The sequence below is a fragment of the Oryctolagus cuniculus genome, chromosome 1 (assembly GCF_964237555.1).
Source record: "Oryctolagus cuniculus chromosome 1, mOryCun1.1, whole genome shotgun sequence".
In the NCBI taxonomy this organism is placed as follows: domain Eukaryota; kingdom Metazoa; phylum Chordata; class Mammalia; order Lagomorpha; family Leporidae; genus Oryctolagus; species Oryctolagus cuniculus.
The window spans coordinates 58,860,925-58,887,687 of record NC_091432.1 but is presented as its reverse complement, the minus strand read 5'-3'; the positions used below and the strand labels follow the sequence as shown (position 1 = coordinate 58,887,687).

Here is a 26,763-nt window from a genome sequence, read left to right as displayed (position 1 = left end):
ATGCTGAAGATCACGTCATAAGGAGGTTTAGACACTCTTGTTCACAGGCCTTGTCACTTGTGATTAGATAGGCTATGTTCCAGATGTTGCAGCCTACATTTCCGTCCTGGGCACTTCTATCAAGACAGTCTCATCTCCATGCCTCCTCTGAACTCTGAACAATTCTCCATCATATCCATTATATGTGTTATTCAATATTTCCATTAGATGGGCTGTCTGCCTGGTGTTCTGTGTAATCTACCTGTACCAGTGTGATATGTCTCCAAAGATGTCTGTTTACTGATCGCCAGAATCTGTGAATATGTTTACATCCTCAGCTGGAAGGTTGCAGATGGGATCAAGTTTGCAAACTAACTGAGCTAATTAGGGAAGCAGCTTGGATTTTGCAGGTGTGCCCAACCTAATCACAAGAGTCCCTGTAAGACCCGTCAGTACTGTTCCCTGGACCCTTTTGTGAAGTTGCAGAACCTGATCTTTTTCTCTGAGGACCTTGTCTGCTCAGGACCGTGGTCAAAAAACCAAGAGATTCATTGAACTGTGTCCTCAAACAAAAGCCCCAACTACTGTAGTGCAGAGAATACATAGTGGCTTTCCCTCACTGAACAGTTTATCATGCCTGTGACTATCCTTACTTGTCTTATGTGGATGTACTTTATGTGTCCATTCCTCTAAATGAACAGTTTTTTTTTTTTTTTTTTTTTTTTTTTTGACAGGCAGAATGGACAGAGAGAGAGACAGAGAGAAAGGTCTTCCTTTTTGCTGTTGGTTCACCCTCCAATGGCCGCCATGGCTGGCGCACTGCGGCCGGTGCACCACGCTGATCCGAAGGCAGGAGCCAGGTGCTTCTCCTGGTCTCCCATGGGGTACAGGGCCCAAGCACTTGGGCCATCCTCCACTGCCTTCCCGGGCCACAGCAGAGAGCTGGCCTGGAAGAGGGGCAACCGGGACAGAATTCGGGGCTCCAACCGGGACTAGAACCCGGTGTGCCAGCGCCGCTAGGTAGAGGATTAGCCTATTGAGCTGCGGCGCTGGCCCAGATTTTTTTTTAAAAGAGGTGTTTACTTATTTGAGAAATAGAGTTACAGAGAGAGGGAGAGACAGAGACAAAGGTCTTCCATCTGCTGGTTCACTCCCAAAATGGCTACAATGGCCAGAGCTGAGCTGATCCAAAGCCAGAAGCCAGGAGCTTCTTTCACGTCTTCCAGGCGGGTGCAGGAGCCCAAGCCCTTGGGCCATCTTTTACTGCTTTCCCAGGCCATCAGCAGGGAGCTGGATTGGAAGTGGAGCAGCCAGGACTAGAACCAGCACCCATATGGGATGCTGGCACCACAGACAGAGGCTGAGCCTATTAGGTCACAGCACCAGCCCCCAGATGATTTTTTTTTTTAAGATTTATTTATTTATTTGAGAGGCAGAGAGCGAGAGAGAGAGTGCGAGTGCGCTTTTCCATCTGCTGGTTCACTCCAAGTAGCCACAGCGGCCGGAGCTAGGCCTGTCCAAAGCCGGGAGCCTGGAGATTATTCCAGGTCTCCCACATGAGTGCAGGGGCCCAAGGACTTGGGCCATCTTCTATTGCCTTCCCAGGACATAGCAGAGAGCTGGATGGGTAGTAGAGCATCTGAGACTCGAATCGGTGCCCATATGGGGTGCCAGTACTGTAAGCGGCAGCTTTACCTGCTACGCTACAGCGCCAGCCCCCTGTCCCAGATTGTTTTTAATCTTTCACTAGTATCTGGCATTGCTGCAGTCAAAATCTTTGTCCAGAAATATTTTTCTTTAGATATTTCCTAAAAGTACAGAATTTAGGTTGAATTATCAGATAATAAGATACAAGGTGCCCAGTTGAAGTTGATTATAGATTAATTTTGAATACTTTTTTTAAGGAATTTTTTATTTGGAAATTAGAGCGAGAGAGAGACTCTTCTGTCCACTGGTTCATTCCCCAGATAGCTGCAATGGCCAGCACTGGGCCAGGCCAAAGCCAAGAGCCAGGAGTTTCATCTGGGTCTCCCACTTGGGTGACAGGGGCTCAAATACTTGAGCCATCTTCCACTGCTTATCCAGGCCATTAGCAGGGGGCTGGATTGGAAATGGAGCAGCCAGTACGTGAACCAGCATCCATATGGGATGCTGGCATCATAGGCGGCAGCTGTACCCACTATACCACAATGCCTCCCCAAGTAAATTTTAAAAGCATGCCACATATGCTGTGCTAAGTCTGACAACTCTAATTCAAAAGTATTAATAACTTTAAGGCTTTTGACACATTTTCCACTTTTCAGAAGATTTTATCTGTTTATTTTTGTTGGCAGGGTGTGAGGTAAGTCTATCACGTGCATCCTGATCAACAACAGTCACTGAAATTTAAAAAGCATTGCTAATTTCACAGGGAAACTATTTTCCTCTTGTGTTTTCATTTCTTTGTTTAGTAGGTAAGCTAAATTATTTGTATGTTCTCTAAACTTTTAATCTCATATTTTATATGGAAAGCAGTAATTCCCTGTATTTACATGTTCACATATGCAGTATTTTCCTAATGTAAATTATAAAAAAAATTCCAAGGTGGAAGTCTTTTAAAGGATGGGTTAAAAAATAGTTATAATATCTTCTTCCCACACACCCCAGAGATCACGTTGTCCCCTTGGGTGGGCCTACCTCACTCTAGTCTATTCATATCCTGTGCTCTTTTCTCTGTTAGTGCTTTTCTTATGCATTTGAATGACTTCCATGTCGTATTTTTCTTTTTTGGGGCATAGACTTTTCTCATTTTGCTTTAAAAATGCTGTTTATGGTGCTTTTTGAGGTGTAGAGTTTTAGGAGATTGTTATTAACTCTAAGGGGCTTTCCTGTTTTGGTTTCCTCTTTTCCTGTTAACACTAGACAGGCCAAGCTCGGATCAAGTTACTATTCATCTGTATCTTCCTCCAGTAGGTTTATCATTTAATTTTTTTCTCATAGTTAATGCAGATTCGTCAACAATATTTTTAGTATGTGGTATGAAAAATGGATCAAACTTTTGAAATATTTTTGAAAAATTTTAGCAATAGTTTTTTCAGCCAAAGGAAGCCAATACGCCTTCCAGAAAACATCTTGCATTTAGATTTGCAGAACTGTTTAGATTTGCAGATCTGTTATGGGGGTTATTTGCAATGGTTTAGGGATGCCTTCCTTTTGATAGAAGACTTCCTTGACAATTATCACATTCATAAATCTTTTAGAGTAATCATGGCCATCAGAAACCTGTGAATGGTATACTTTTAGGGGGTCAGAAGTTCATATAAACATTCCAAGATAGGAAGGCTAATGTTAAGGTTTTGACTCTCAACAGAAATGGGCTGTGTTACAGGCCTTGACCTAAAGTCATGTTACTCTCTGGCTGTGTACACATTCCACACGAGGTCTTATCCGTATGGAAACATTGCAGAGCTATGTTTTAAATTGGTACTTTCAATCTGAAACCCTTGCTACTCAAACTTTGGTCTATGTCCCAGTAACTTTGGTATCCACTAGTAGCTTGTGAAACAATGTGGATCCCCACCATATACTTCTGAACCCCTTTAAACCTCAGAGACTCACTTGTATTTTATTTTTTAAAAAGCCACATGTGGGTTAAGATTGGAGTTGGAAGTAGTGAGGCAGCTGGAGGGATTGGGCGGGACTGGCCAGTGCCATCTCATGTGTAATGTCTGTGCATGTCTCGCATGTTTGCTGCATTCTCCTCAGCAGACACACGGGCTTTGTCGTACATCTCAGAGTGAATCCCTTGTTATAACATTGCCTGCGCAGTCCACCTCTTCCCCTCATGTCTCTATCAGTGAGGTACTTTCTCTAGAAAAGTAGTATACATAGTCAGGAGGTTTGTACATCACTACAAGATGTCCAGAGGCTGGGGTGGTCCCAGGATTAAATCAGTGGCTCTGGATGACCTTAAGGGCTCTGGTTCTTCCTATCTTTCGGTCTCATTCTCCTTAGAGGATGTCAGCTTTTCTTTAGAAAGATTCCCGCAGTTGCAAGATGGTTACTGGAGCTCCAGGCAACCCCACACAGATATAACTATACCGCTGTGTCTAGAGGTAGGGAAATTTTCCTCAGAAATTCCCCAGCAAACTTCCACTGGGTCTCAGTGGCCAGGGTTTGTTTGCATGTGCATAGGAGTCTGGGGAAAGAAATGTTGGCACATCCATTTGCCATAGCAGAAGGTGAGCTGTGTCAGAAAAGAGTGGTGATGAAGGTCAGGGAAATGAGGGGCCCGTAGGAAGACAGCTGGAGTAGCTGTCACCGCAGTCTTTCAGTTTTTCATTCTTGTTGGCCATGTTTCCTCCATATGTATTTAAATAAAAACAAAAACAAAATCTCAAATTCCTAAAGGAAAGAACTTACTGGCTTAACTCACAGTTTTTAAACTAAGTCCTGGTCCATGCAAAATAAATCAGAATTAAAGGTTTTTATTTTAACTTTGCACAGCTATGGATTAGCTGTCCGGGGAAGGATCAGGTGACTCTCAAAGGCCCATCAAGGATGGCCAGAGGGGCAGGAGCATGCGGTAGGAAATGTGGTCTTCCACTGTTACTGCTCCTCAGATGTGGGTGAGCCACAAGACAAATGGGCTGCGAGGAGACAGTGGTAGGTATGGTTGGTAGGACAGATAGAACACTAGTCCCAGGCCCTCTCTGTCTTTAGGGGATGGGGCACCCTTGGTCTTAGTGCATCATTGTAGGCAGCTCTGTCTCCCTGGAATGAGGCTAATTCCTTCTCAGCTGGGTCTTGGCAGAGCTGAAACAGGAACCCTGTTGGCCAGGGTTCACTATCTGGAGATGGGTGTAAACAGGCCAGACTCATCCTAAAGACCAAGTAGACGGGCTAGCATTGTGGTCCAGTGGTTTAAGCCACTGCTTGCAATGCCTGCATCCCATATCAGAGTACCAGTTCAAGTCCCGCCTGCTCTGCTTCTGATTCAGCTCCCTGCTAATGAACCTCAGTAGTCAGCAAAGATGGCCCAAATTTTGGGCCTCTGACCCACATGGGAAGCCAGGATGGAGTTCCTGGTTCCTGACTTTGACTTGGCCCTCCCTGGCTATTGTGGCCATTTTGGGAGTGAACCAACTGATGGAAGATTTCTTTGTGTCTCTCCCCACCTCTCTCTGTAACTCTGCCTTTAAAATAAGCAAGTAGATTATTCTTTAATGGCTAAGTAGATTAGATTTACCCAAGATTCAGTGGTACTGGGTTTTCAATGAGTATTCAAAGCTCTGGAGCCTAAGGTGGTGCTCTGCCCCTTGAAAATAAGTACAATCATCCCTTGGTATCTATTTTGAATCACCTCTAAATTACTTACCGTTCCTAATACAGTGGAAATGCTACATAAATAGGTATACTGTAATGTGTAGGGAATGATGACAAAAGTCTGTATCTACTCAGTTCAGGTGCATTTTTTTCCTTAAAAATTTTTAATAAAGATTTATTTACTTATTTGAAGGGCAGAGTTACACAGAGAAAGAAGGAGAGGCAGAGAGAGAAAGGTCTTCCATCTGCTGGTTCACTCCCCAATTGGCCACAATGGCTGGAGCTGCGCTGATCCGAAGCCAGGAGCCAGGAGCTTTTTCCAGGTCTCCCATGCAGGTGCAGAGGCCCAAGCACTTGGGCCATCTTCTACTGCTTTCCCAGGCCATAGCAGAGAGCTGGATCAGAAGTGGAGCAGCTGGGACTTGAACTGGTGCCCATATGGGATGCCGGCACTGCAAGCAGCGACTTTACCCGCTACGCCACAGCGTCGGCCCCCCTGAATATTTTTGATCCATGGGTTGTTGAAGCCACAGATACAGAGGCTAGCTGAATAGTAGGGAGAAGTGGACTCCAGGCCTGGAAAGGCATGTGGGGGCTCTCCAAGCTGAGGGCACCCTCTGAGGTTTTAGGGAGGCAAGGAACAAAGGGTCTGTATTCTCTCGGTCTAGGAGCAGTATCTGTGTCTGGATTGTCCACCTGGAAAGTTGGAGGATAAAGCTCTTTAAAGGGACATTCCTGGAGTCTAAGGGGAGCTGGGGCCTGGCCTGCAGGCAGGTATCAGTGAGGTTGCCCTGCCCTTTGGTGCAGCAGAACAGCATTATTCTCAGGAGGAAGGAAGGTGGTCTTTCATGTTTGGGAGATGGGGCCAAGCTCAGGGTCAGTGCTCACAGAGGATGAAGCTGAGGTCCTGGGTAGATGCCTGAGGAATCTTTGTTGTGATTGGAATGGAACCAAGTTCCAGAAAGGGGCAGCTTCCTTCTCCCTGCACCCCTCATCCACTCCACCCCCAGCATTTGCTGCAGTGAAGTACAGCATGTGATACCCTCAAGAGAGTGTGGTTGTTTCAGGCAAGAAACTCTGAACCTCACCAGATGTTCCTGAAGGCCAGGAAGGAGAGAGGTGCCGTCAACGGCCCTGACATGTCCCATGGGCAAGAAGGAGCTGGTGTCACTACAACCACCGACTGGATTTTGGCTGGGCTGTGAGCGGGGCTTTTCCATGGTCTGGAAGAGGTGTCTCTACCCCTCTACATCTACTTGGCTTGACTGGGTGGAAGTTTTTAGGGGATCCAGGGCTAGCCTGGAGCCCATAAGAGATTAGTGAGCCAGATTCACATGAGCTGTACAGGCTGGAGACAACCACCAATCTGGAGGGAGTAGACCCAGCCTAGTGCAAAGTGTCGATAGTGGCTCAGGTCTTTGGGTGATGCTCAAAAGATACCAGAGCCTAATGAGTGCCCAGAAGGAGTGGCTATGAATGCTTTTCCAACAGTCTGGTACATACTCCCCAGCCGCCCATCTGTCTGGCTGCTTTAATATGTTGGATATGGGCCAATAGGATCCTTGGTGAAGGTCCAAGGTGAAGTCCAAGAAAGGACAGGCAAATCTAGCAACAGCAGCTGAGTAAGAGCAAGTCAATGCAGCACTCAGATACTGGGGTGGGGGCAGCGCTTGGCAGGAGAACCTATAGAGATGCTGTGCTTGGGGTTCCTCTTTGGAGCTAGGGAACCTGGAGGAGGCTGGGCCACCCAGCAGGAACCCAGGCTTTGCCTTGCAAGGTTGCAGGTGTCCTGATCAGAGTGCTAGGATAGGTGTGAGCAAACTGAACCACGGCAAGGCAGCATAGAAGGCAAGGGTGTGTTAAAAGGCCAGGGCTGTACCCTGCCTTGTCCACTAACTTGTATGTGGCTTTGGGTGGACTTCTGCCCTCTGGGACTCAGTGTCTATTGGAACTGGCAGCTGAGTTTGACAAAGTCTGCAAGATCTGACATTCCAAATCTGCAGTTTCTTCTAGGGGCTGTGCACAGAGGCCTCTTTGTAACTACCAGTCTTTGCTTCTCTCAGTCCAGGCCTCTTGGTTTCCAAAGTGGAGGCAGGTTAGGAAGCCTCTGTAAGTGCCGCTGCCCCACATCAGGGCTCAGCTGAGGCTCCTACCTCAAGAGCAGTGAAAAGGCCTGTCCTGAATGGGTAGCTTCCCTCGGGCCCTGCCAGGCTGGAGAAGAGGCCCCACCGAGGGTGTGTACTCACCTCTCACATCCCACCACTCAGCTCAGGTCCCTTCTGTTACCTTTTTAGCTAGTGTTTTAAGGGACAAAGAATGAGAGGAGGGACTGTGGCCACCCCACTCCTCAGCTGCAAACCACCCTGTCACAGATGGTGGCTTCTTCAGCTCCAAGCTTCTCAAACAAAGCACATGCGTTCCTGCCAGTCAGTCGCACTCTTTCATTCTTGCCAAAGAGACAAATCTGTTTACCATATTGAAAAGCCAGAGGAGCTGGGAAAAAACAGGTGGGGAGCTAAAGCTGTTTTATGAATTATAAAATGTGAGCTTGAATTTTCCTTGTCTTGTGATTAATTTCTGTATCTCCATTCTTCACCTAGGGTGGGGAACAAAAAGAAAGAAATATATATATATAACATTTTAATCCCCGAAAACTACAGACAGGAGTTGTGTAAGAAGACCTTTCCTCTGGATCTTAAACAAGATAAGAGGAAATTGGTGCCTATTTTTTGAGAAAAGAACAAAAGTAGAGCTCGAGTTTGCAAATGTCTAGCATGTTTCCTACCTGTCCCTATGACAGGTGTTAAAACTGAGGGCTTTCTTTCCCAGGCAAGGCAGAAGCCGGGGCACTTTGTCCCTGTGCAGTACTGAGAGAAGCCACTAGATGGGAGTCACGGACAAATGCTGGGAAGTTAAATCCCAAGCAATAAGGTAGAGGCTTTATATAAGAAAGTAGCTTTTTCCCTCTTGCCTCTCTTTTTTAGATTAGAAAGATGACATAAGCACCTCTCATTGGTGCAGCTGGGTCATCTGGGAAAGAGCTCTTTCCATTCTTGGAAAGCAGTGGACAAAGCACAGGCAGGGGGAGGCCTCCACTGTTTGGAGTTGGGAGAAGAGACAGGGAGGGCTGAGTGCTGGTCCTGGGAGCACAGACCTGACTTTCCATTGTCCACGGCAAGAAAACCTCTCCAAACTCCTGAGTGCAGTGCCTTTGGGTGCCAGTGGGCAGTCTGTCCCCCTTCCAGGAGGTTATTTCCTGGCCCAAGTATCTGCCAGGCTCTGCCCTACAGAAGCTTCCTGTGCCTTGGAGGATTTTCCATTCATTTTCTTTTTTTTTCTTTTTTTCTTTTTCATATATAGCAGCCCAGATTTGGGGCCTTTGGCCACTACAAGTTTAGTAATTTTAATTTTCCTGGATTTTTATTTTTTTTCCTCCCAAATTGTGACCTATTAAATTCTAGTGACCTGGGTTCTTTCAGACCTGACCTAAGGAGACTACTTCAGTCTGTTAAGAACCAGTGTTTATAAATGACCGCGAATGTGCAAACATTTGTGAAAGAGCAAATAAATCCTTCCCCACTAAATTTCCTGCTTCAGGCCCAGGAGACATGGTGGGCAGTGTTGCCAGGTTAGCATAACTTGAGGTCTGAGCATGTAGACATCCACTCACCACACCACCGAAAGCCTCTGCCCTTTCAAGCACTCCTGTTAAGTGGCAGGCAGGTGGGCTCTGGGGAAGTCATGCTTTTTGGCACTTATTCAGTTCTGACCCAACAATCCAAGGCCCACCTGAGAGCAGTTGCCTACCCTCTTACTACTCCAGCAATGGGAGCGATACCTGGGAGCTTGGTAGCAGTGCACAATGCCAAGTCCCATCCCCAACCTACCGGGTCAGAATCTGCTTCTATACTAGAAACCCCTCCAGCCCAGACAGTTCATTATAGGTGGGAAAGCTTTGTCCTGACCCAGGAGTTAGCAGACTATAGCCTGCATTTGCTTAGCTGCCTGTGTCTTGCATCCCAGCTGTTAATAATGATTTTTACATTTTGAAGAAAAGTCACAAGATGATCTTGTGATGTGAAAATGCTGTAATACTCAAATTCCAATGTTGATAAATAAAGGTTTGCCGGAACACTGTCACACCTGTCCATGTAGATGTTGGCTGTGGCAGCTTTTGCACTGTAAATAGCAGACTTGGCTATGACAGAGATTGCATGAACCCCTGAGCCTGAAATATTTAACATCTGGCCCTCTATGGGAAAAGTCCGCCGACCCTTGTCCTAACACATTTTGGAGGTTGGGTCTCCAAGTTTGGGCACTGTGGTGACCAGGATATGACTTCTTGGTCAGGGCTTCATGCACTGGGCTCTTGCCTCCCCCCTCCCTCTTCTCACTAGTGCAAGGCCCATGGGGCAGCACATCTGCCCAAGGACACAGGCCTGTGTTGAACCTGCAGGGAGGTGTCCCGGGAGCTATCGCTGTGGCCCAAAGGCCAAGGCTCAGGGCTGAGTGGAGACTAGGGTGTGGGTGATAGGTCAGCAGAATGGCACGTGACCCACAAGACTTCTCTCAGTCCACAGTCCTGCCTGCTGACACGCAGCAGGAATAAACCTCAGGGACTCTTCCTCAACCAGTGCCAGCAGCACCTGGAGTTCCACTCAGGTAGGTGACACGCCTGGGGCTCTGTTCCAGACCCAGGATGGGGGAGGGGCAGGTCACCATGAGTCCCTCTGTCCAAACCTGACCGTGGCCTCTTGGTTGTGCTGTTTCTCCCAGGACACGGTCTCAGCTTCTGCCCTTTGCCCTCAGCCGGCTGCCTCATGCTCTAGACGGTGCTCAGTGGAGTCTGGGTGCAGATGAGTGGATCTCAGGGTCACTGTGACTGTACCCTGTTTAGGTTTCTGAGGATTCCTCTTCAGAGATGGCTTTCCGAGATGCCCCCTCACAGGAGCAGGGTGACGGAAGCCTGAAGCCCTCCGTCCCTCCTCCCCCACAGGAGGGGCAGCGCTAATCTTTCAGAGAAGCTGCTTAGGCAAGATAAAACCCAGGCTTTTCAGTTCCTGGGAATCAGGGGTCATCTTGAGAATCTGATGAAAACTCTGTTTTCACAGAAATAGAGATTTGTACAGACAAATAGTACTTTGTGTCTGTTTTGTCAACATCTTCAGCAACCTACCCCTAAAGCCCATCTGTGGACCACCAGGAGGAGCCCCTGGCCAGGACGGCCTTGCAGGAGAGCGTGGCACAGCTGTGAGGTGGCCTCTCAGCGTGACGGGCGAGTAGAACCGGGTCCGGGTGCTGAGGTGCCTTTAGCTCCTGAGTTCATTGCATCTCCTTCTCCCCACCCTTCTCCCTCCTGCCAGCTGCACAGATGGATGGTGCTGCTTTGCTCCTAGAGCTTTAGAGTGTTATGTTGTGGATTGCTGAGTTAAATTATAATATAAATGTACTTTGGTGTTTAAAAAAAAAAAAGGCTGAAGTAAGAATTTCTACTTGAGGATACCCTCAAAATATGTGAAGAATTCAGCTCGCCCTGATTGCCTCCCTCGCTGCTCCTTTCCCTTTCCCTCCCTCCATGCCTCCGCCCTTTGCTCCTCACACAGGAGTTGAGCTAGGAGATGCAGCTGGCCCCCTCTTTCCTCTTGGAGTGAAGCATCTTTTCCCTGGGGAAGCAGACCTGCAAGTCTCTGTTTTCTCCAAGTAAAATCTGTTTCCACTTGGCCAGTCATACCATTTGAACCTCATTCTTTCATTCAGAGAATATTTAAGCTCCTACTGTGTACCAAGAAACTGTGCTAGGCATGGAAATTAGAGAAGTGAGTCAGAAATTAGACGCACTTGGCAGCAGTCAGATGTGACAGCCGTCGGCCATGCTTCAGTGTCAGGGCAAGAGGTGGAGCGAAGAGGAGAGTGGATGCCTAGGAGAGGGTAGGGGGGGATCACTTGGGAAAGCTTCCTGCAGGAGCTGTACCTGAGTCACTTCTGCAGGGCTGGGGCAGGCAGCAGGCTTGTGGTGGGCAGTCATGTGGCCACCTCCACACCCCTTCCTCCTCTCTTGTGCCAGAACCTAAAGAAGGGCCCTGAGCTCCTCCAAGGCTTTCTCCTACCCTCCAGGGACAGAGACTCCGCCCTCCTCGCCCAGCCCAGCCCCCACATCAGCTCCGAGCCTCCTTCCCTGGAGCCCAGGTATACCTTCATCACATCCTGTGTGGTCATTCTTTATTTACCCAGGGCAGGAAGTCGCTTTCATTTGCCTTGAATGCTAGGCACATGTGTGTTGACTGAATGCGTTACTTCATTTGACTTTCCCAGGCTTCTAGACAGAGAAGAGAAATAATAACAAAACATACCTCCCCCTGCACCCTGAAAGATGTTCTCACTGGCACATGATGTCGTGGCCTGGGGGCAGGGAGCCCCACTGGGTGAGTCCTGGTGGTGCCCTGGAAGTGGGCCAAAGGGAAGGAAGAGGTTCTGGAGCTCAGAGCCAGGGCAGCCCAGCCTGCTCTTCCCTCCCCTTCTGGCCTCTGAGCTGGGTGTGCCTGCAGGAATTTACTCCTCCCCTCATGCCAGCTGCTGGCCAGAGCTCCCCTCCCTGTGCCTCTGTGATCTCAGGGGCAGGGCCAGCCTGCCTGGACTGTGCTGCTGGGCATTGGGCCCTGCTTCTGAGCCATGCCGAGGGGCACAGTGGCACCTAGTAGCCTCCTCTTCAGGCTGGGTCTTCCAGGAAATGCCCTGGTCAGCCACGAGGCCCATGGCAGTCACAAGATGTGTGTCTGCAAGCCATTTAGGAGAGCAGAGCACAGGGCCCTTGCATGTAACCACAGCTGCCGCTGCACCCACATCAAAGCTCACTTTCGTAATCAGCCATTGCCAAGGGCCGCACACTAAGGGCCAGGCAAAGGAAAAAAGCAGTTTTTAGGGGAGCTCTCAAAGGAGAAGGGAGGGTGGAGGAGTGGGTGGTATCTGGGGATTGCTGGCAGTGGGGCACCCTGGAAAGCCAGCCTGTGACCTGCCCCCGCCAGCCGTTCTACAGCTCCTTCCTCCCCCAGAGCTGCTCCCCAAGTCTCGTGGAAACACACGTGCTGTCCACCTCCTTCCCGTGTAGAGCAGGTTTTCCAGGCTGAGAACAGCCAGAAGCAGTACCCCCTCTGGGTGCAGGGAGCCCTGCGGTGGCAGCTGCTGGCAGCCCTGCCGGTGGCGAAGGTCTCCGAGCTGCAGCAGTTGGCCTCTGGAGGACAGCGCCAGCAGTGCCAGGGAGAGCAAACCCCTGCCTGGGACCTGGCATACCACAGGGCCAGGAACCCGGACTTGGAGTTCCTTCTGAGTCTTCCTTTTTGGAAAGGACAGCTTTCCTCGGGGCACAGCCTGTTGCTGCCTGGAAGAGGGGTAGGCGCCGCTTCGGGCGGGGGGTCAGGCTGTGTGTGGGAACCAGCAAGCTCCTGCAAGAGCAGCACTTATTTTTAGTCTTCTCCCCAGTCCCAAATAAACTGAGAGCAGCTGGGAGCCCGTGGGTAAACGCAGAGTGAAGCAGAGACAGGAAATCGGGGGCTCTCGGTAATGAGTTCCAGCCACTCCAGCAGGGGGAAGCCAGACGAGGAATTTTCTTCAGGACTCTTTCCCTCTGGCAGGCTCTGGTATTATGGAGGGGAACGTTGTGTTTGTGTGTGTGTGTGTGTGTGTGTGTGTGTGTGCAACTTCTACCCAAGTCGTTCCCCCTACCTTCTTGTTCTGATTGCTCCTCGGGGCGCTGAACCCCAGTCCTAGGGTGTGTGTGTGTGTGCGCGCGCGCACGTGCCTGTGGGGGCGGTGGGGGAGGACAGGCGAGCGGCTCTGTCTGCCTGAGTCGTTGTGTATCTGAAACTGTTTAGGGAAAGGCTGAAGGACACAGGCCAGGGAAGTGGGGAAACTTGAACACAGGCTGGCGTTCCTGCGGGGGGAGGGGGCAGCGACAAGGAAGAGGAGAGAACTTGGTCTCCAGCCAGAACAAGGGCCTTTTCCACCGGCATCTAACTGCTGACATGGGTGCCCAGCATGGATGGGGACATTGATGTTTACAAGCATTTCTCCTGGCTGAAGAGGGTAAGTGACTGGCGGCTTTGTGTGGGTCTCCGTGGAGATGAGCGAGGGGAGAGACACTCTGGGCTGTGGGGTGTGTGTGTGTGTGTGTGTGTGTGGTAGGGGGAGCTATTTGTCCGGACTCATGAGAATCTAATTATAGGCACTAGGGCGAGAAAACAGGCAGCTGTCTTTGTTTCTCCACTGACAGTCTGGTGAATGAGCCTCTGTGCAGAAAGGCAAGAATGAAGTGAGGAAAGTTTAGTTATTTTCATGCTGCCGGTTAAGTAGTCGGAGACTCCAGACGACACTGTGACCGGGGGAAAAAGGTGTCCACTGCTTTTTGGTGTAGGGACCCAGAGAGGAAGCTGCAGCCTTTTACTACATGCAGAATTCGGAAGTTGTTGAACTCATTCTCAGCTCCGGTGTTACCCGGTGTGGTGGGGACGTCTGTGTTACCAGAGGAAGGCTCTAGGCCAGTTCTCTTCAGTGTTTTGAAGCCTAGGGTTTGGGCTGCAAGCTGCTGGTGTTTCTTTCGGGGGTGAATGTGAGTGTGTGGTCGGAGCGAGGAATGACCGACTGAATGAATGAATGAGTGCTGGGAGCTTGCTCACAGGACTCAGACTCTCCTTTTTTTTCTGGCTGCTGTTAAATTGGCTAAGACAGATTTGCATTTATTTTCACGCTGAGGAATTTTAGGCTGTTTTTCAGAGGCAGGAAAGGGCAAAGCAGCAGACAGCATTAGAGATTTGACCTTGTAACTGCGGCAGGACAGGAGGAAGGCCAGGGAGGATCGGGCTCAGGCAGGGGGTGCAGGTCCCCAGACCCCAGCTCCCAAACACTGGGCAGGATGGTATTTGTGTGTGCCCTCTGCAGAGCTTCCTCAGGAAATACTGAGTTCTGGGCACTGGGTATACAGTGGCGGGCAAAGTAGAAGCATTCAGGAGATGGAGGTTAAACAGTCCCAGGAAGTAAACCTCAGGTTACAAACCGGTAAGTGCAAAGAGCAACAGAAGGCTCCGGACCGCTATTGATTGAGAAGGCAGGTCAGAGAGGGAGTCTCACAGAAATAGCAGTTCACGGAAACCCGAGAGAACAGGAGGAATGCATCAGGTGAAAAGCAGGGTGAAGAACCTTCCATGCAGAGGAGATGTTATGTACAGAGGTCCTAAGGCAAGAGGGAATCTAGCAGGTTTCAGGACGGGAAGAAAGCCGGTGTGGCTCAGCTCAGCAACAGTGGGGAGAGGTGGGCGGTGCCAGGCCATGCAGGACAGTGATGGCTGCAGCAAGGCTTGTGGGTGATGTGGCATGTATGATGGGGGACTTGTAGCAGGAAAGTGACTTGGGACACACTGGAGGGTCCGATTTTTGTGTTAAGAAAATTATCTTAGCTGTGATGTGGTATATGGTTAGCTATGTTAGGAAAAGTAAGGCAGCTAAACACAATTAGAGAGCTGGAGGACTTGAAGGGACCAACTAGTGCAAACCCCTCATTTAACAAAGCCCAAGAGAGGCTACGAACCTTGTTGTTATTAGTGTCATAGCTGTTAGTGGTGCAGCCTGGTCTTGAACTCTTTTGCCTGTCTCTCAGTCCAGTTTTCTTTCTTCACGTCCTCTGCCAAATATGTAGCAAATTATTGGTTCAGAACCCAGCAGCAACCCTGTGCATGCACTCCGCCCCCGCTTAGTTAGGGATGGGGACATCAAACCAGCAGGGAGCACGCTGAGATCACCAACATTTTGGCCAAGGTTTGCAAAATCTTAAGCTTTTAAAAGAGCCCAATGAGAGAGATACTAGGGAGAAGTATGTGAGAAATGTGCCTCCCACTATTTAGTCTTCCTCTCTCTCATCTAAAAATAAATAAATAAAAAAGAAGAAAAGAAGCAGCTATTAACTAACAGGTCCATTCAGCCACGGTATGCTTGCCAGATTTGGAGCCCTGGTTTCTATGGACAGTAAGAAGCTTGGGAGAGAAATTCTAAGCAAGGAGACTTTAGAATCCTCCAGGATGACTAATAGTAAACAGATATTTGTCTTCTACTTTTATAAATTTAAAAAGAAATTATTTGAGAGGCACAGAGAGAGGGGGAGAGAGAGCACACCCCAATTTGGTTTACTCCTCAAATGTCCACAACAGCCCCAGCCAGACTGGGGGGCTGAAGCCAGGAGTCTGGAATGCAGTCTGGGTGCCACGTGGGGCAGAAACCCAACTGTTTGAGTGATTACTGCCATACCCCAGGGCATAGTAGGAAACTGGAGTCAGGAGTGGAGCCCGGTCTTGAACACAGGTGATCAAAAATGGGAGGAGAGCCTCTTAACTGGCATCTTAACAAGCCAAACCTTTGGGAATTTTAAAGAGAATTAGTAGAAAGCAGAATAAAATATTGGACCTTGTTGTAAGCAGTGTGCTCTGGGTGTTTTTTTTTTTTCTTTTATTTAACCTCACTCTTTACACTACTGCCAGACTTAAATCTTCCTTAAAAAATAAAAAATTTCCCCTTTCATCCTGTAACCCTGATCATGAACCCCTAGGACTCACCCTTAGTCTGAAAGAGAAAACACAGGCTGCTCAGCTTGCTTAGCCTTTGAGAGCCTTTGTAACCCAGGCTCCACTGAACTTTTTCATTTTATCTTTCATACTTACTTGCTCGAGGTCCCGAGCATGCTCCCTCCCATTTGGGGGCTTGTAACCCAGAAGCCCTCCATCCTCCTAATTCCCATCTTAATCTGACCCCTTCAGTCTCGTCTCCTACTTTGCCATGAATCTCTTATTGGCTTCATCCCTCAGGGGGCTCCTCCAGCCCAGGTCTGCAGCATTTCCCATCTGTCTGACTCCCCCACCCCTTCTCACATGATTCCTTAGGGAGAGCAGGTTTCTCTGGACCCACATTTTTCAAGTGAAAACACTGTCTTCTTCATTCACCCTTACAGAGGGAAGTGAGTTCTAGGAGAAGAGATGCCTAGATGAGGTGTGACCTGGTGCACAGGGCCCCTTTGGTCCACAAAGACCCCCAGGCTGTGCCACCAGGATCCTTACTGGACTAGTTGAAGGGCAAGGGCAGGACCAAGGGGGAGGCACCTATATTTCCTATGTTTAGGGAGGCACAGAGCTTGAGGAGAAATATTTGCTCAGGAGAAAACCCAAGCACCAAAAAACACCTTCTGAGGCTTATGAGGGACAGGATAGTGTGTACTGTTACGGGTAAGAACACGCACTGTGGAGTGAGGCCAAATGAGAATCCTGGCTTTTCCACGTTTTCCAGCTACGTGATCTCAGGTAGATTACTTCAAAAGCCTGCATTCCTCTGTCTGTGAAATAGGGAGGATAATAGTGTCTGCCACGTACAGATTTTGTGAGAATTAAGGTAAAGCATGTAAAATGCTGAGTGTAGTATCATGCGGGTAGGAAACATCTGCTATTCAATGCTGTCGGTTGTTTCCAGGAAGAGGGGGAAGGATTGAAAGACCAAGAGGCAGGACAGGTTGGTTCTCTCCTAGCAGTGCATGTTAGCCTTTTCAGTCCCTTCCCATGTTCCAACTCGATGTCCCAAACCCAGCATATAGAAGAGGCAGCTGTAACCTGACCCCCGATGGGTGGGTAGAGGCCCCATTGGCTCTGGACAGCTTGGCTGTGGTTGCTGGATGAAGCCTGGCTCCAGCCCATCCTTCATTTTATTCTCCTAGCAGATAAAGCCTTGGAACCAGGTAATTCCTGCCACATGTACCCCAAGGTCTTGGCTCTCTTGCCTGTTTGGTTCCTGAGTCAAACAGCTCCCACCTGTCCTGCATTGAATTCAGTGGATCCAACCCACACAACCTTGAGAGAGTTTCTAAAAATAGCTCCCAGCAGGGTCTCTGGGGCCCACGCACTGCCCTCTGAGCAGGAGCTCATTTTCCCAGGAAAAGAAACCACAGCACTGTCTGCATCTTCACATTGCTCCCTGGCTTCCACCTCTGTGTATGTGTGTGTGTGTGTGTTTAAGCCAAATTCAAAACCTGATTCATGAAGAAAATGGATTTTCCATGGGTCCACCTTGTAATTGGCTCAGGTTCTGCAGTAGAATGTGGAATGAACTCAGGCTAATAATGTGGGATTTTTTTTCTTTGTCATCTGGTGCTGGTCGCTCAGGTGGGAAGACAAATAGCAGCACAAGCATCCTCACTCCAGATGTCACCTTGCGTTCATATTGAACTGCAGTGGATGCTGGAGAAGTAGGCAGTAGCTTCTGTGAAAGCTCATGGTTAAGAATACAGATCATAGATCCAGACTCCTTGAGTCCATTTCTTAGCTTTGTGTGACCTTGAACAACTTATTTAACCATCCTGAGATTCCGTTTCCTTGACTATCAGCTATGGATAAGTAATCCAATAAATGCAAAATGATTAAAAAGCACTTTGTAATTATGTTATGGGGCTGAGGACATCAGTCATGACTGACAACCCCTGTTACACCAGAGCCGTGCACACAACCTTGATTCTGAGTAGAAAGGTTTTTCAAGACTATACAGAGAGCAACAATGGGAATGGTTACTCAAGAGCTTTCTCTAGCTGTCCAGTTTCCTATGGGCATCTCCTATTTCTAGCCAATACACATCATGTGCCTACCCATCAGATTCCCCAATATAATCTAGAAGCTGTGAGTCTACCATTTCTGAGCCCTAGCACCTGTGAATCCTATCTGCAAGCTCCTTGAAGAGAGGTCCTTGGGCCTCTTTTACTTAGTGGCATTTAATTACATGACATCATGTAAAGGTCATTTGCTGAATAGCTGGTTGAGTACCCAGGGCAACACAGCCTTGGCAGTTGTGTGAGCTGGCAACAGGATCCTTTGCCTCAACCCCACATTCCTCTCTCTCATACTCTAGCACTTTTTCATGGTTTACCATTTGTTTCCAACCTTGTATTCCCTTCTCCATCTATGTGACTACCTATTTCACTGGAGAAAAAAAAATAACCAAATTAAGATGACTCTCCTATCTTCCCTCCCTTCACCCCAAAGTGTAGCTTTATTTACAGTATCATTTTTAAACTTCCTCTGTTCCACCAGCAAAGAGTCCCTTCTGTTAGTGAATATCCCAACATCCTGTTCTCTTGACCTAATTTTGTTCAGTTCCTCCTATCCACTGATTGTTTCTTCTCATGTTTTCTCTTTTTTTTTTTTTTTTTTTTTATCTTTTATTTAATGAATATAAATTTCCAAAGTACGACTCATGGGTTACAATGGCTTTCCCCCCCATACCGTCCCTCCCACCCACAACCCTCCCCTTTCCCACTCCCTCTCCCCTTCCATTCACATCAAGATTCATTTTCGATTATCTTAATATACAGAAGATCAGCTTAGTATACCTTAAGTAAGGATTTCAAGTTTGTTCCCACACAGAAACATAAAGTGAAAAATAATAGATAATTTTTTTTAAATGATGATGAAATCAGATCAGACCTATTGTCATGTTTAATCCCAGTGAGAGTCAAGTTGGGAATTGATAATTTCTTTCTTTTTTTTTTTTTTTTTACAGAAGATCAGTTTAGTGTACATTAAGTAAAGATAACTTTTTTGTGCCTAGTTGCCTCTTGACCTTGGAAATAAAGGCTTCTCCTTGATTTCTTAGGAGAGAAAGAAAAGCAACAACAAATCAAAACTGTCTATGACTTTGTGCTTTCCTCTTTTTTTTTCTTTTTTTCTTTCTTTTTTTTTATTTATTTATTTTTTTGATAGGCAGAGTGGACAGTGAGAGAGAGAGACAGAGAGAGAAAGGTCTTCCCTTGCCGTTGGTTCACCCTCCAATGGCCGCCGCTGCAGCCGGCGCACCGCGCTGATCCGATGGCAGGAGCCAGGATCCAGGTGCTTTTTCCTGGTCTCCCATGGGGTGCAGGGCCCAAGCACCTGGGCCATCCTCCACTGCACTCCCTGGCCATAGCAGAGAGCTGGCCTGGAAGAGGGGCAACCGGGACAGAATCTGGCGCCCCGACCGGGACTAGAACCCGGTGTGCCGGCGCCGCAAGGTGGAGGATTAGCCTAGTGAGCCACGGCGCCGGCTCGTGCTTTCCTCTTCAAGCTGCATCATAACATCTCCCTTTCACCATTAGTGTTCCTGGAAAAGCAGTCTAAAATTCACCATGTGTACTCCTTTCTGCTCACTTCTAAACCCACGGCACTCTGTGCTTGTCCCCACAGTCAGCTTTAAAATTCCTTCTACACTGTTTTTACTGTGTCTACTTCCCAGGCAATCCTTCCCATCAATTTTCCCTTGAATTCATCCCCATTTGGGAATCTTGTCAGGTTGCTGGCATTCTTGTGTCCAAAGGAGTAGCTCCTCACTTTGACCCTGGCCTAGTTCTGTGTTCTCCAGTATTGGGTCTTTCTTGCCTGTTTGATTGTTGACTCCTCACATGGGAGATATAGGCAGTCTAAGAGGCACCAGACAATTAGCTCAAATGCCTCCAGGTGAGCTGCAATAGTCACCGTGCCCACGCCACCCCCAGTTCTAGCACTAGATGCTGCCACTCTGTCTCTGCAAATATCTTCAGTAATAATGAGTCAGTGTGTCTCTTGGAGTTGGCAAGGTGAGAAAACTCTTTAAAGAGTCTCCTCTTTATGCTCCCCTCCTAGCTTTAATATTTCCCATCATAGGATAGCAGCACACATAGCGTCCCTACAGCCTGGTGCTCTAAGCTCCTTATATATTCAACTGCCTGATAAAGAGAGTTTAGCTGTGATGAAACTTAGCCAACGATATAAGTTTGAGAAAAAAAATCTTGGTAAATCAAATGTATTTCTTCAGGTCTAGCTCTTGGAGAAGATAGCTACAAGCCTCACGGCAGCCATTGGTTGCAGAGCTTCTGTCTTCAAGGTATTCTGTTGGTTCTGGCAGACCCGCCTATCTGAAGGGTAGTGATGGTCATGGCTTTTCAGATAGCCTGTCTTTATTGGGCAGAGGATTTCCAAAGGTGCTCTTCTCCCATTCTCCTGGGAGAATTTCTCTGTAGCTTTTAGACTCAAGTCATTCAAGTGGTACTTCCTCTATAAAGTCTCTCCTTTCTTTTAAAGGTAAAATTTAGTTGTCCCTCCCCTGTGCCCCTGCTGGTGGTGTACATACAAATATGTATGATAGACTCATTACATCCTACTTTAAAGGTTGATTTATTTTGCATTTTTGTTCTTCTTCCCTCAAGACTACAGAGCTTTTTGAGAGTCAGGACCAAACCATTGCTTAGTACAGAGAATGGAACTTGGTAGGCAATTGGGAATGTTCAAGTCATTGAATAAATACATGAATAAAGTATGGCAGCATGCATCAAAAAGCTGTTTAATTCACTGCTTATGAACTCCTCTTTGTTCTTCTCTAAAAGTGGACAGATAGATTTTGGGTAATGATAACCCCATCAGCAACACTTACTCCATCTTTATACATAATTGAAACCAAGAATAGGAGGGCAGCATGGGATCTCTCTTATTGGATTCCTACTACTGGTTGCATTTTATTCACGCTGGGTTTAGAAGAAACTTCTTTAACTCTGGACCAAAGAGAGTAGATTGACTTGACCATCTCTCACCTAGAAAAAGTAGAACTTCTGTTGGGAATGATTAGGTTTATAATAACTGCCAGAAAGCCCTAAAACTCCTTAACTAAAGAATCTAGACAGAGTTTGCCTATTTACAAGCACCTGCTTATGCTCACACTGCTTATTTCTTTGGTGATGAGTAACCTGAGCCATATAATATGAATTGACTAGCCTCTGTGATCCACTTATTTTTACTTTTTTATTTTGGCCATCTTATTTTAAGATACATATTTTCAGAGTATCTAAAAAGCTAGTATGTGAGTGGTGCTTCTGAACTTGAGCTACAGCCTTAGTGACTTGGACATCTGCCCTGAAGCCCTATGGCTAGAAGCCATGGTTCACTTGAAGTTGGTTTTCTGGATTTGGTAAGATTGCCTTCACAACGCAGCCTAGAAATACTATACATTTTGTTATTCAGCTAAAAGCACATGTCATCTAAGTGGCTAACAGAGGAAGAACCATTCCAAGGTGTATCCAGGATTACAATGCTCACCCAGTACGTATGTCCAAAATCTCAGCCTATTTACAGGCAAAGAGCTGCCATAGTATTTTAGCATGCTCTGACCAGATGAGACAGAGTGTGTACTGTGGCAAAGATAGTGAAGGACCTGGAATCCATAGCTTATTGAAAATACTAAAGGGAGGGCCGGTGCTGTGGCTCACTTGGTTCATTTCTGCCTGCGGCACCGGCATCCCATTTGGGCACTATGTTCTAGTCCCTGTTGCTCCTCTACCAGTCTAGCTCTCTGCTGTGGCCTGGGAGGGCAGTGGAGGATGGCCCAAGTGCTTGGGCCCCTGCACCTGCATGGGAGACCAGCAGGAGGCTCCTGGCTTCGGATCGATGCAGCGCTGGCTGTAGCAGCCATTGGGGAGTGAACCAATGGAAGGAAGACCTTTTTCTCTTTCTCTCTTACTGTCTGTAACTCTACTTGTCAAATAAAAAAAATACTGAAGGACAGTCTACTTTTTTACCTGGCCATAATGAACTTGGTATCAAAAAAGGAGGGCAGATATATTTTGAGAACCCCAAGGCAGGAACTCTGAGAAGCAAGTCTTGGCTCAGAAAACCAACATGATCACTAGAGCTCTCATACCAGTGATCTGGCTATTTTGGGATTTTCTCACACTCCTTGCTTGCATGCCAGATGATACTCCCATTGTGACCTCTCCCTTGCTCTGTTTGATTGCTCTGGAACCCATCCTTTCCCCAAGTTCAGGGAAGAACAGAACTTACAGGAGGTCTCCTGGGACATACTAGTCAGAAAATGCAGCAGAACTGCCCTCATCCAGCATCCCTGCGAGTGTACCAGAACATATGGGAGGATGTGTTCTCCTCGCAGGTGCCAGCCAGGCTGTAAGAGATTCTGCGTGGCCCTCCATGATAGCATCAAGCATTCTGGAGAGCCTAACTTGCCTATCCCATGGCCAAGCTTTATAATGGAGAGATGAGGCCAGGAGTGACCAGGCAACATGAAACTTGACCAACCACTACAGTCAGGGGCAATGATTTTGCAGAAGCTGTCAGCAGATTTGTCTCAGAAGTTCATGTTTAACCTAAATTTGACCTAACCACTAGATTGGAAGAAATAAAAGTCCAAGATTTTGTGATTTGTCATTACCAGCTATTAAAATTCTCAATGCACTCATTATGAACATGCATGCACAGTACTTGCAGCATGTAGTAAAACACTTATGAGGAAGAAAAAAAATGTGGCTATGAAGATATGACTCAAAATGTGGGCATCTTTTCAGGGACAATGGAAAAGTGAACACATCTTTAGCTGTGTGTGCCCAGGGCATGATTATAGGGCTGTTGGCTAATACTGGGTTGTGTGTTGCCACACAGGCTTTCTCTTCTTCTTCTTCTTTTTTTTTTTTCTTTACAGTCTGAAAATAGTTCGGCTATTGTTCCCTTAGGTAGTCTGTACAGACTTTTATAGATAATTCTTAGGTGTCCTGACCAGAAATATTGCCTCTTTTGTTCTCTTGACAAAAAGAATGAGTAAATTAAAACTTTCAGGAGCTGACATTATAATGCAGCAGGTTAAGCTGCCAACCGCAATGCCAGCATCCCATATCGGAGTGCCAGTTCAAGTCCCGGCTGCTCTGTTTTTGATCTGGCTACCTGCTAATGTGTCTGGGAAGCAGCAAAAGATGTTCTAAGTACTTGGGGGTCTGCCTCACCCAGGGGGAGACCAGGATGGAATTTCTGGTTCATAGCTATTGTGGCCATTTGGGGAGTGACCCAACAGATGGAAGATCTCTCCCTCTCTCTCTCATCATCTCTCTCCCTGTCTCTCTCATTCTGCCCTTTCAAATCAATTAAATAAATCTTTAAAAGAAAAGAAATAGAATTTGAAAAAACTTTTAGTAGAAAGATTGAACTGGTTTTAGTCAAACTTTGGTCTTTTAGCTTAAACGAAGCCATTTCTATGATTTCTGCATTCCTGTGATCCTTCAAAAACTGTTTATATTACCAGAGGAATTATTAGAGCATCCTGATAGAGCATTCTGTACTTTGTCATGTTTGTTGACCTAACCGGTCCTCTCTGAGGCACTGTGAGATCTAACTTTTCTCTACTGGGAGGATGGAAAACCTGAAGTGAGGTAAGCTACTGGAAATCTCATACGGGGTTGAGTTCAGCCCCAGACTCCTAATCATTCTCTCTCTGCTGTAGGGAGGAGATTCTGCAGGAATTCTGTAAATGATAACAAAAGCTCCCCGACACAGTCTCCATGGATCCTCTCTACATTGAAGCCCAGCTAGGCAAAGAGTAGGGAGCAGGAAACCTGGGGCACTAAGCCTCCCAGCACTCAGAGCTGCCATGTAAACCGTCGTGTATGATACGTAACTCTTAAAACAGCTGTTAAGATGTTTGTGCTGTAATTTACCCCTCACTTATTTGTCTCCCTTTCCCCCTTATGTCTTTTAGACTTACTTGTTTTGAAAGATCTTTTATTAATTTAGTTGAGAGTCACAGTTACAGAGGGATCTTCCATCCACTGGTTCACTCCCCAAATGGCTACAAAAGCTGGAGCTGGGCAGATCGGAAGCCAGAAGGCAGGAGCTTCTCTGAGTCTCTCACATGTGTGCAGGGATCCAAGCATTTGGGCCACCTTCCAGTGTTTTCCCAGGCTGTAGCAGAGAGCTGGACCAGAAGAGCTGTAGGTACAAGAACCAGTGCCCATGTGGGATGCTGGCACTGCAGGTGGGAGGCTTAGCCCACTACACCACAGCACCAGCCCCTGTCTTTTAGACTTTGACTACTATTTATTTCTTGTTTTAACTTAATTTTCCTTATCCTACATCCTCCCCTCTCTGTCCCATCACCTTGGTTGCACCCATGGGCCTGTCACATGTTGTATTCATTCCCTTAGATTTCTTGCTTTCTGTGGGAAATAAGAATAGAGAAGCAGCTGGTGGGTAGAAAGCCATCTGTTCCACACACACAGGAGCCTGGGTGTCCTGTTTGTCCCAGTACTTCCCGCATAGACACATCCTGTGCCACAAAGTAGATCCTCATTAGCCCTTGATGATAATCCTGATTTCAGCTATAGTTGCCTTAGAATTAACGGTTCAAGCAGTCAAACAATGGTAGGTAGAATTCCTTTGTAATTTGATACTGTATCCAAATAGGAATGCTTTGCTTTACATTTATTTCCAAAGTAGTAAGTTTTAGACAATTGATCCCCTTTTGAAACAAATGAATTAGCCAATGAACAAACAACTTTTGGTGGCAAATAACAGTAACTGAATTTAAACTAGTACAGGTTTATAGGGGACCAATAGGGAGGACCAGGATATTTCTCTGCCTTTAGACAGCATGAACCAGGTTTGAAAATGTCATTGATCTTCATCCTTGAATTCTTTGTTTTTTTGTTTGCATTTCCATGCATGTTGTCTTCATAACTGACATCTGCTGCAAACCAGCTTCTTCCACATAGAGTACTTGGCCACAACAACATCAGAATCTTCTAGCACCACAGTTCCCAAACTTGGGTTCCCAAGTTCGAAAATTCAGATGAAAGATTCCAACCAGCTAAGCTTGGGCCATATGGCTAGGAGATGAGTCTGTCTATAAGAGGATGGAGCCCTCATTTGTACCATATGGTTACAGTTAAGGTGATGACCCTAACCTACTCTGGACAAACAATGGATTCCATTAAAGTACAGGTCAGATCTTGATGTGAATGGAATGGGAGAGGGAGCGGGAGATGGCAGGGTTGCGGTTGGGAGGGAAGTTATGGGGGGGGTGGGGACCAATGTAATCCAAAAGCTGTACTTTGGAAATTTATATTTGTTAAATAAAAATTAAAAAAAAATAAAGTACAGGTCAGAAGGGTGTCCCACCAGGACTGGTACTATTCTCCATTCCTTTGCCTTAGCAAGAGAATAAGGGGAAATTGACTAGTCTGGGGTTCTCCACAGTTGATAAAGTTTCTTCTTTGGGGCTTAAATAATCTCATCCCTCAGTAAAATATGGTGTTACCCAAGATCTGAAAATCTGCTGTGTTACTTGAATCTGCCAATATCCAGCTCTCTGTGTCTGAGGAATTTATCAAGAGTGAACTCATTGACCCAGGAGAGAAGTGGGATAGGACTCTGTTTAAATTAGGTTCATGTCTGTGTATAGCCTAAACGGTCTTGTATATAGAGGCTGCCCCTGCTGAAATCTTGCTAGTCAGTCCTGTCCCTCCCAGCTGCACAGTCCTGTCTCCTCTCTTTGCTCTCCTGATTGCTGAAGATGATTAACTGGTGTGATCATCTTCAAGATCCCCAACAACAGGAGTAGAACACCCTACACAGCTGCTTCATTTTCTTAAAGCTTCTCTCACTTAGGGGTGGCTTAGAAAATAGCCCCACTTTAGGCTGTTCGTTGCCCAATTTTTGCAGTAGGTCTGCCCAGCTGTGGTAGTCATAGCAATTTATCTCTCTCTCTCTCTCTCTCTGTGTGTGTGTGTGTGTGTACACACAATTCTGAAATGATCTGTAAGAGTCAGGGAGCTATGTTGTTACCGCTCCTGAGGGCACTTGAACATCACTTTCAAGACCTAGGAATGACCTTGATTGTACAATTCTGGTTTGTCTGTATTTTATATTTGCCTTCAAGAATCTGGATTTTAGAGTATGGGTTCCTGGTATCCCAGACTTTTCCTAGTCTCTGTAGAGCCAAGCTTGATAGAGACAAAAGTGGTGTAGCTTCAATAATAATTGCTAAATTTTCTGAGTTCTTGGTAGTATACATTCAAGAAGAACTCCTTGTCCTGGTTCAGTTCTTCAAACAAGAGAGGTATTTTACTCTGTTATTCTTCAACCAAAATGCCAGAGGATATGGAAATGTTAGTTTGTAATCAACATTTTACTTCCGTAGGTACACAAGTCACATGGCTTCCATAATATTTTTAAGTAAATAGACTGAATTTTAGTATGAAGAACAATTCTAATCCTGGAATGTTTAAAAGAGAACATTGATTCTTCCCCTCTGTCACCTTTGTAGCAATAACTGCCAAACAGAAGAGGAAAGTATTTGATTTAATCAGTAATAAAGTTTACAAAATCAGTCCACTGGATGGTTCTAGCTGAGGACTTACATCCTTCAGTGAGAAAAAAAAAAAAAAAAAAACCAACTCTCATTTATATTTGTTTGTGCAACAAGCATCCTTAACAAGGTCAAATTCACCTTTACATTCACTGTCCATTCCATTGCGGGCAGAAATAGAAAGTTAGCATTAGCAACCTTCAGAGTTGGATTTGACTTTCTTCTGCTCAATGGAATTCTGGCATGATTTTGTAAATCTGAAGGCATGCTGGACAACTGCTCTTTCAAGTGATTTACCTCATAGAGAATGTAGACAAGACT

The 26,763-nt window shown here is 46.7% G+C and overlaps 1 protein-coding gene and 1 long non-coding RNA gene across 29 annotated transcripts in view; one reads left to right on the top strand and one right to left on the bottom strand.

The window, feature by feature from the left end:
* PPFIBP2 (PPFIA binding protein 2) overlaps nucleotides 1-26,763 on the top strand; it is a 169,320-nt gene that overhangs the window by 68,072 nt on the left and 74,485 nt on the right. For 2 of the 28 annotated variants that reach the window (XM_070074023.1, XM_070074042.1), the window contains exons 1-2: nucleotides 12,651-12,917; nucleotides 13,152-13,362. The exons of 20 other annotated variants lie outside the window; for them this stretch is intronic. In XM_070074023.1, coding sequence (XP_069930124.1) covers nucleotides 13,315-13,362 — 48 coding nt within the window. In that variant the 5' untranslated portion in view covers nucleotides 12,651-12,917; nucleotides 13,152-13,314. Of the gene's footprint in view, nucleotides 1-9,886; nucleotides 9,946-12,075; nucleotides 13,363-24,895; nucleotides 25,077-26,763 lie in introns of those variants that run through there. 6 more of the 28 variants (XM_070074027.1, XM_070074022.1, XM_070074032.1 and 3 more) reach the window with 5 other exon arrangements.
* Nucleotides 3,152-24,938, bottom strand: LOC127484219 (uncharacterized). The gene is made up of 3 exons (XR_007911045.2): nucleotides 14,861-24,938; nucleotides 11,476-11,599; nucleotides 3,152-7,879 (listed from the first exon to the last, which is right to left on the bottom strand). It is a non-coding gene; the product is annotated as an uncharacterized lncRNA (long non-coding RNA).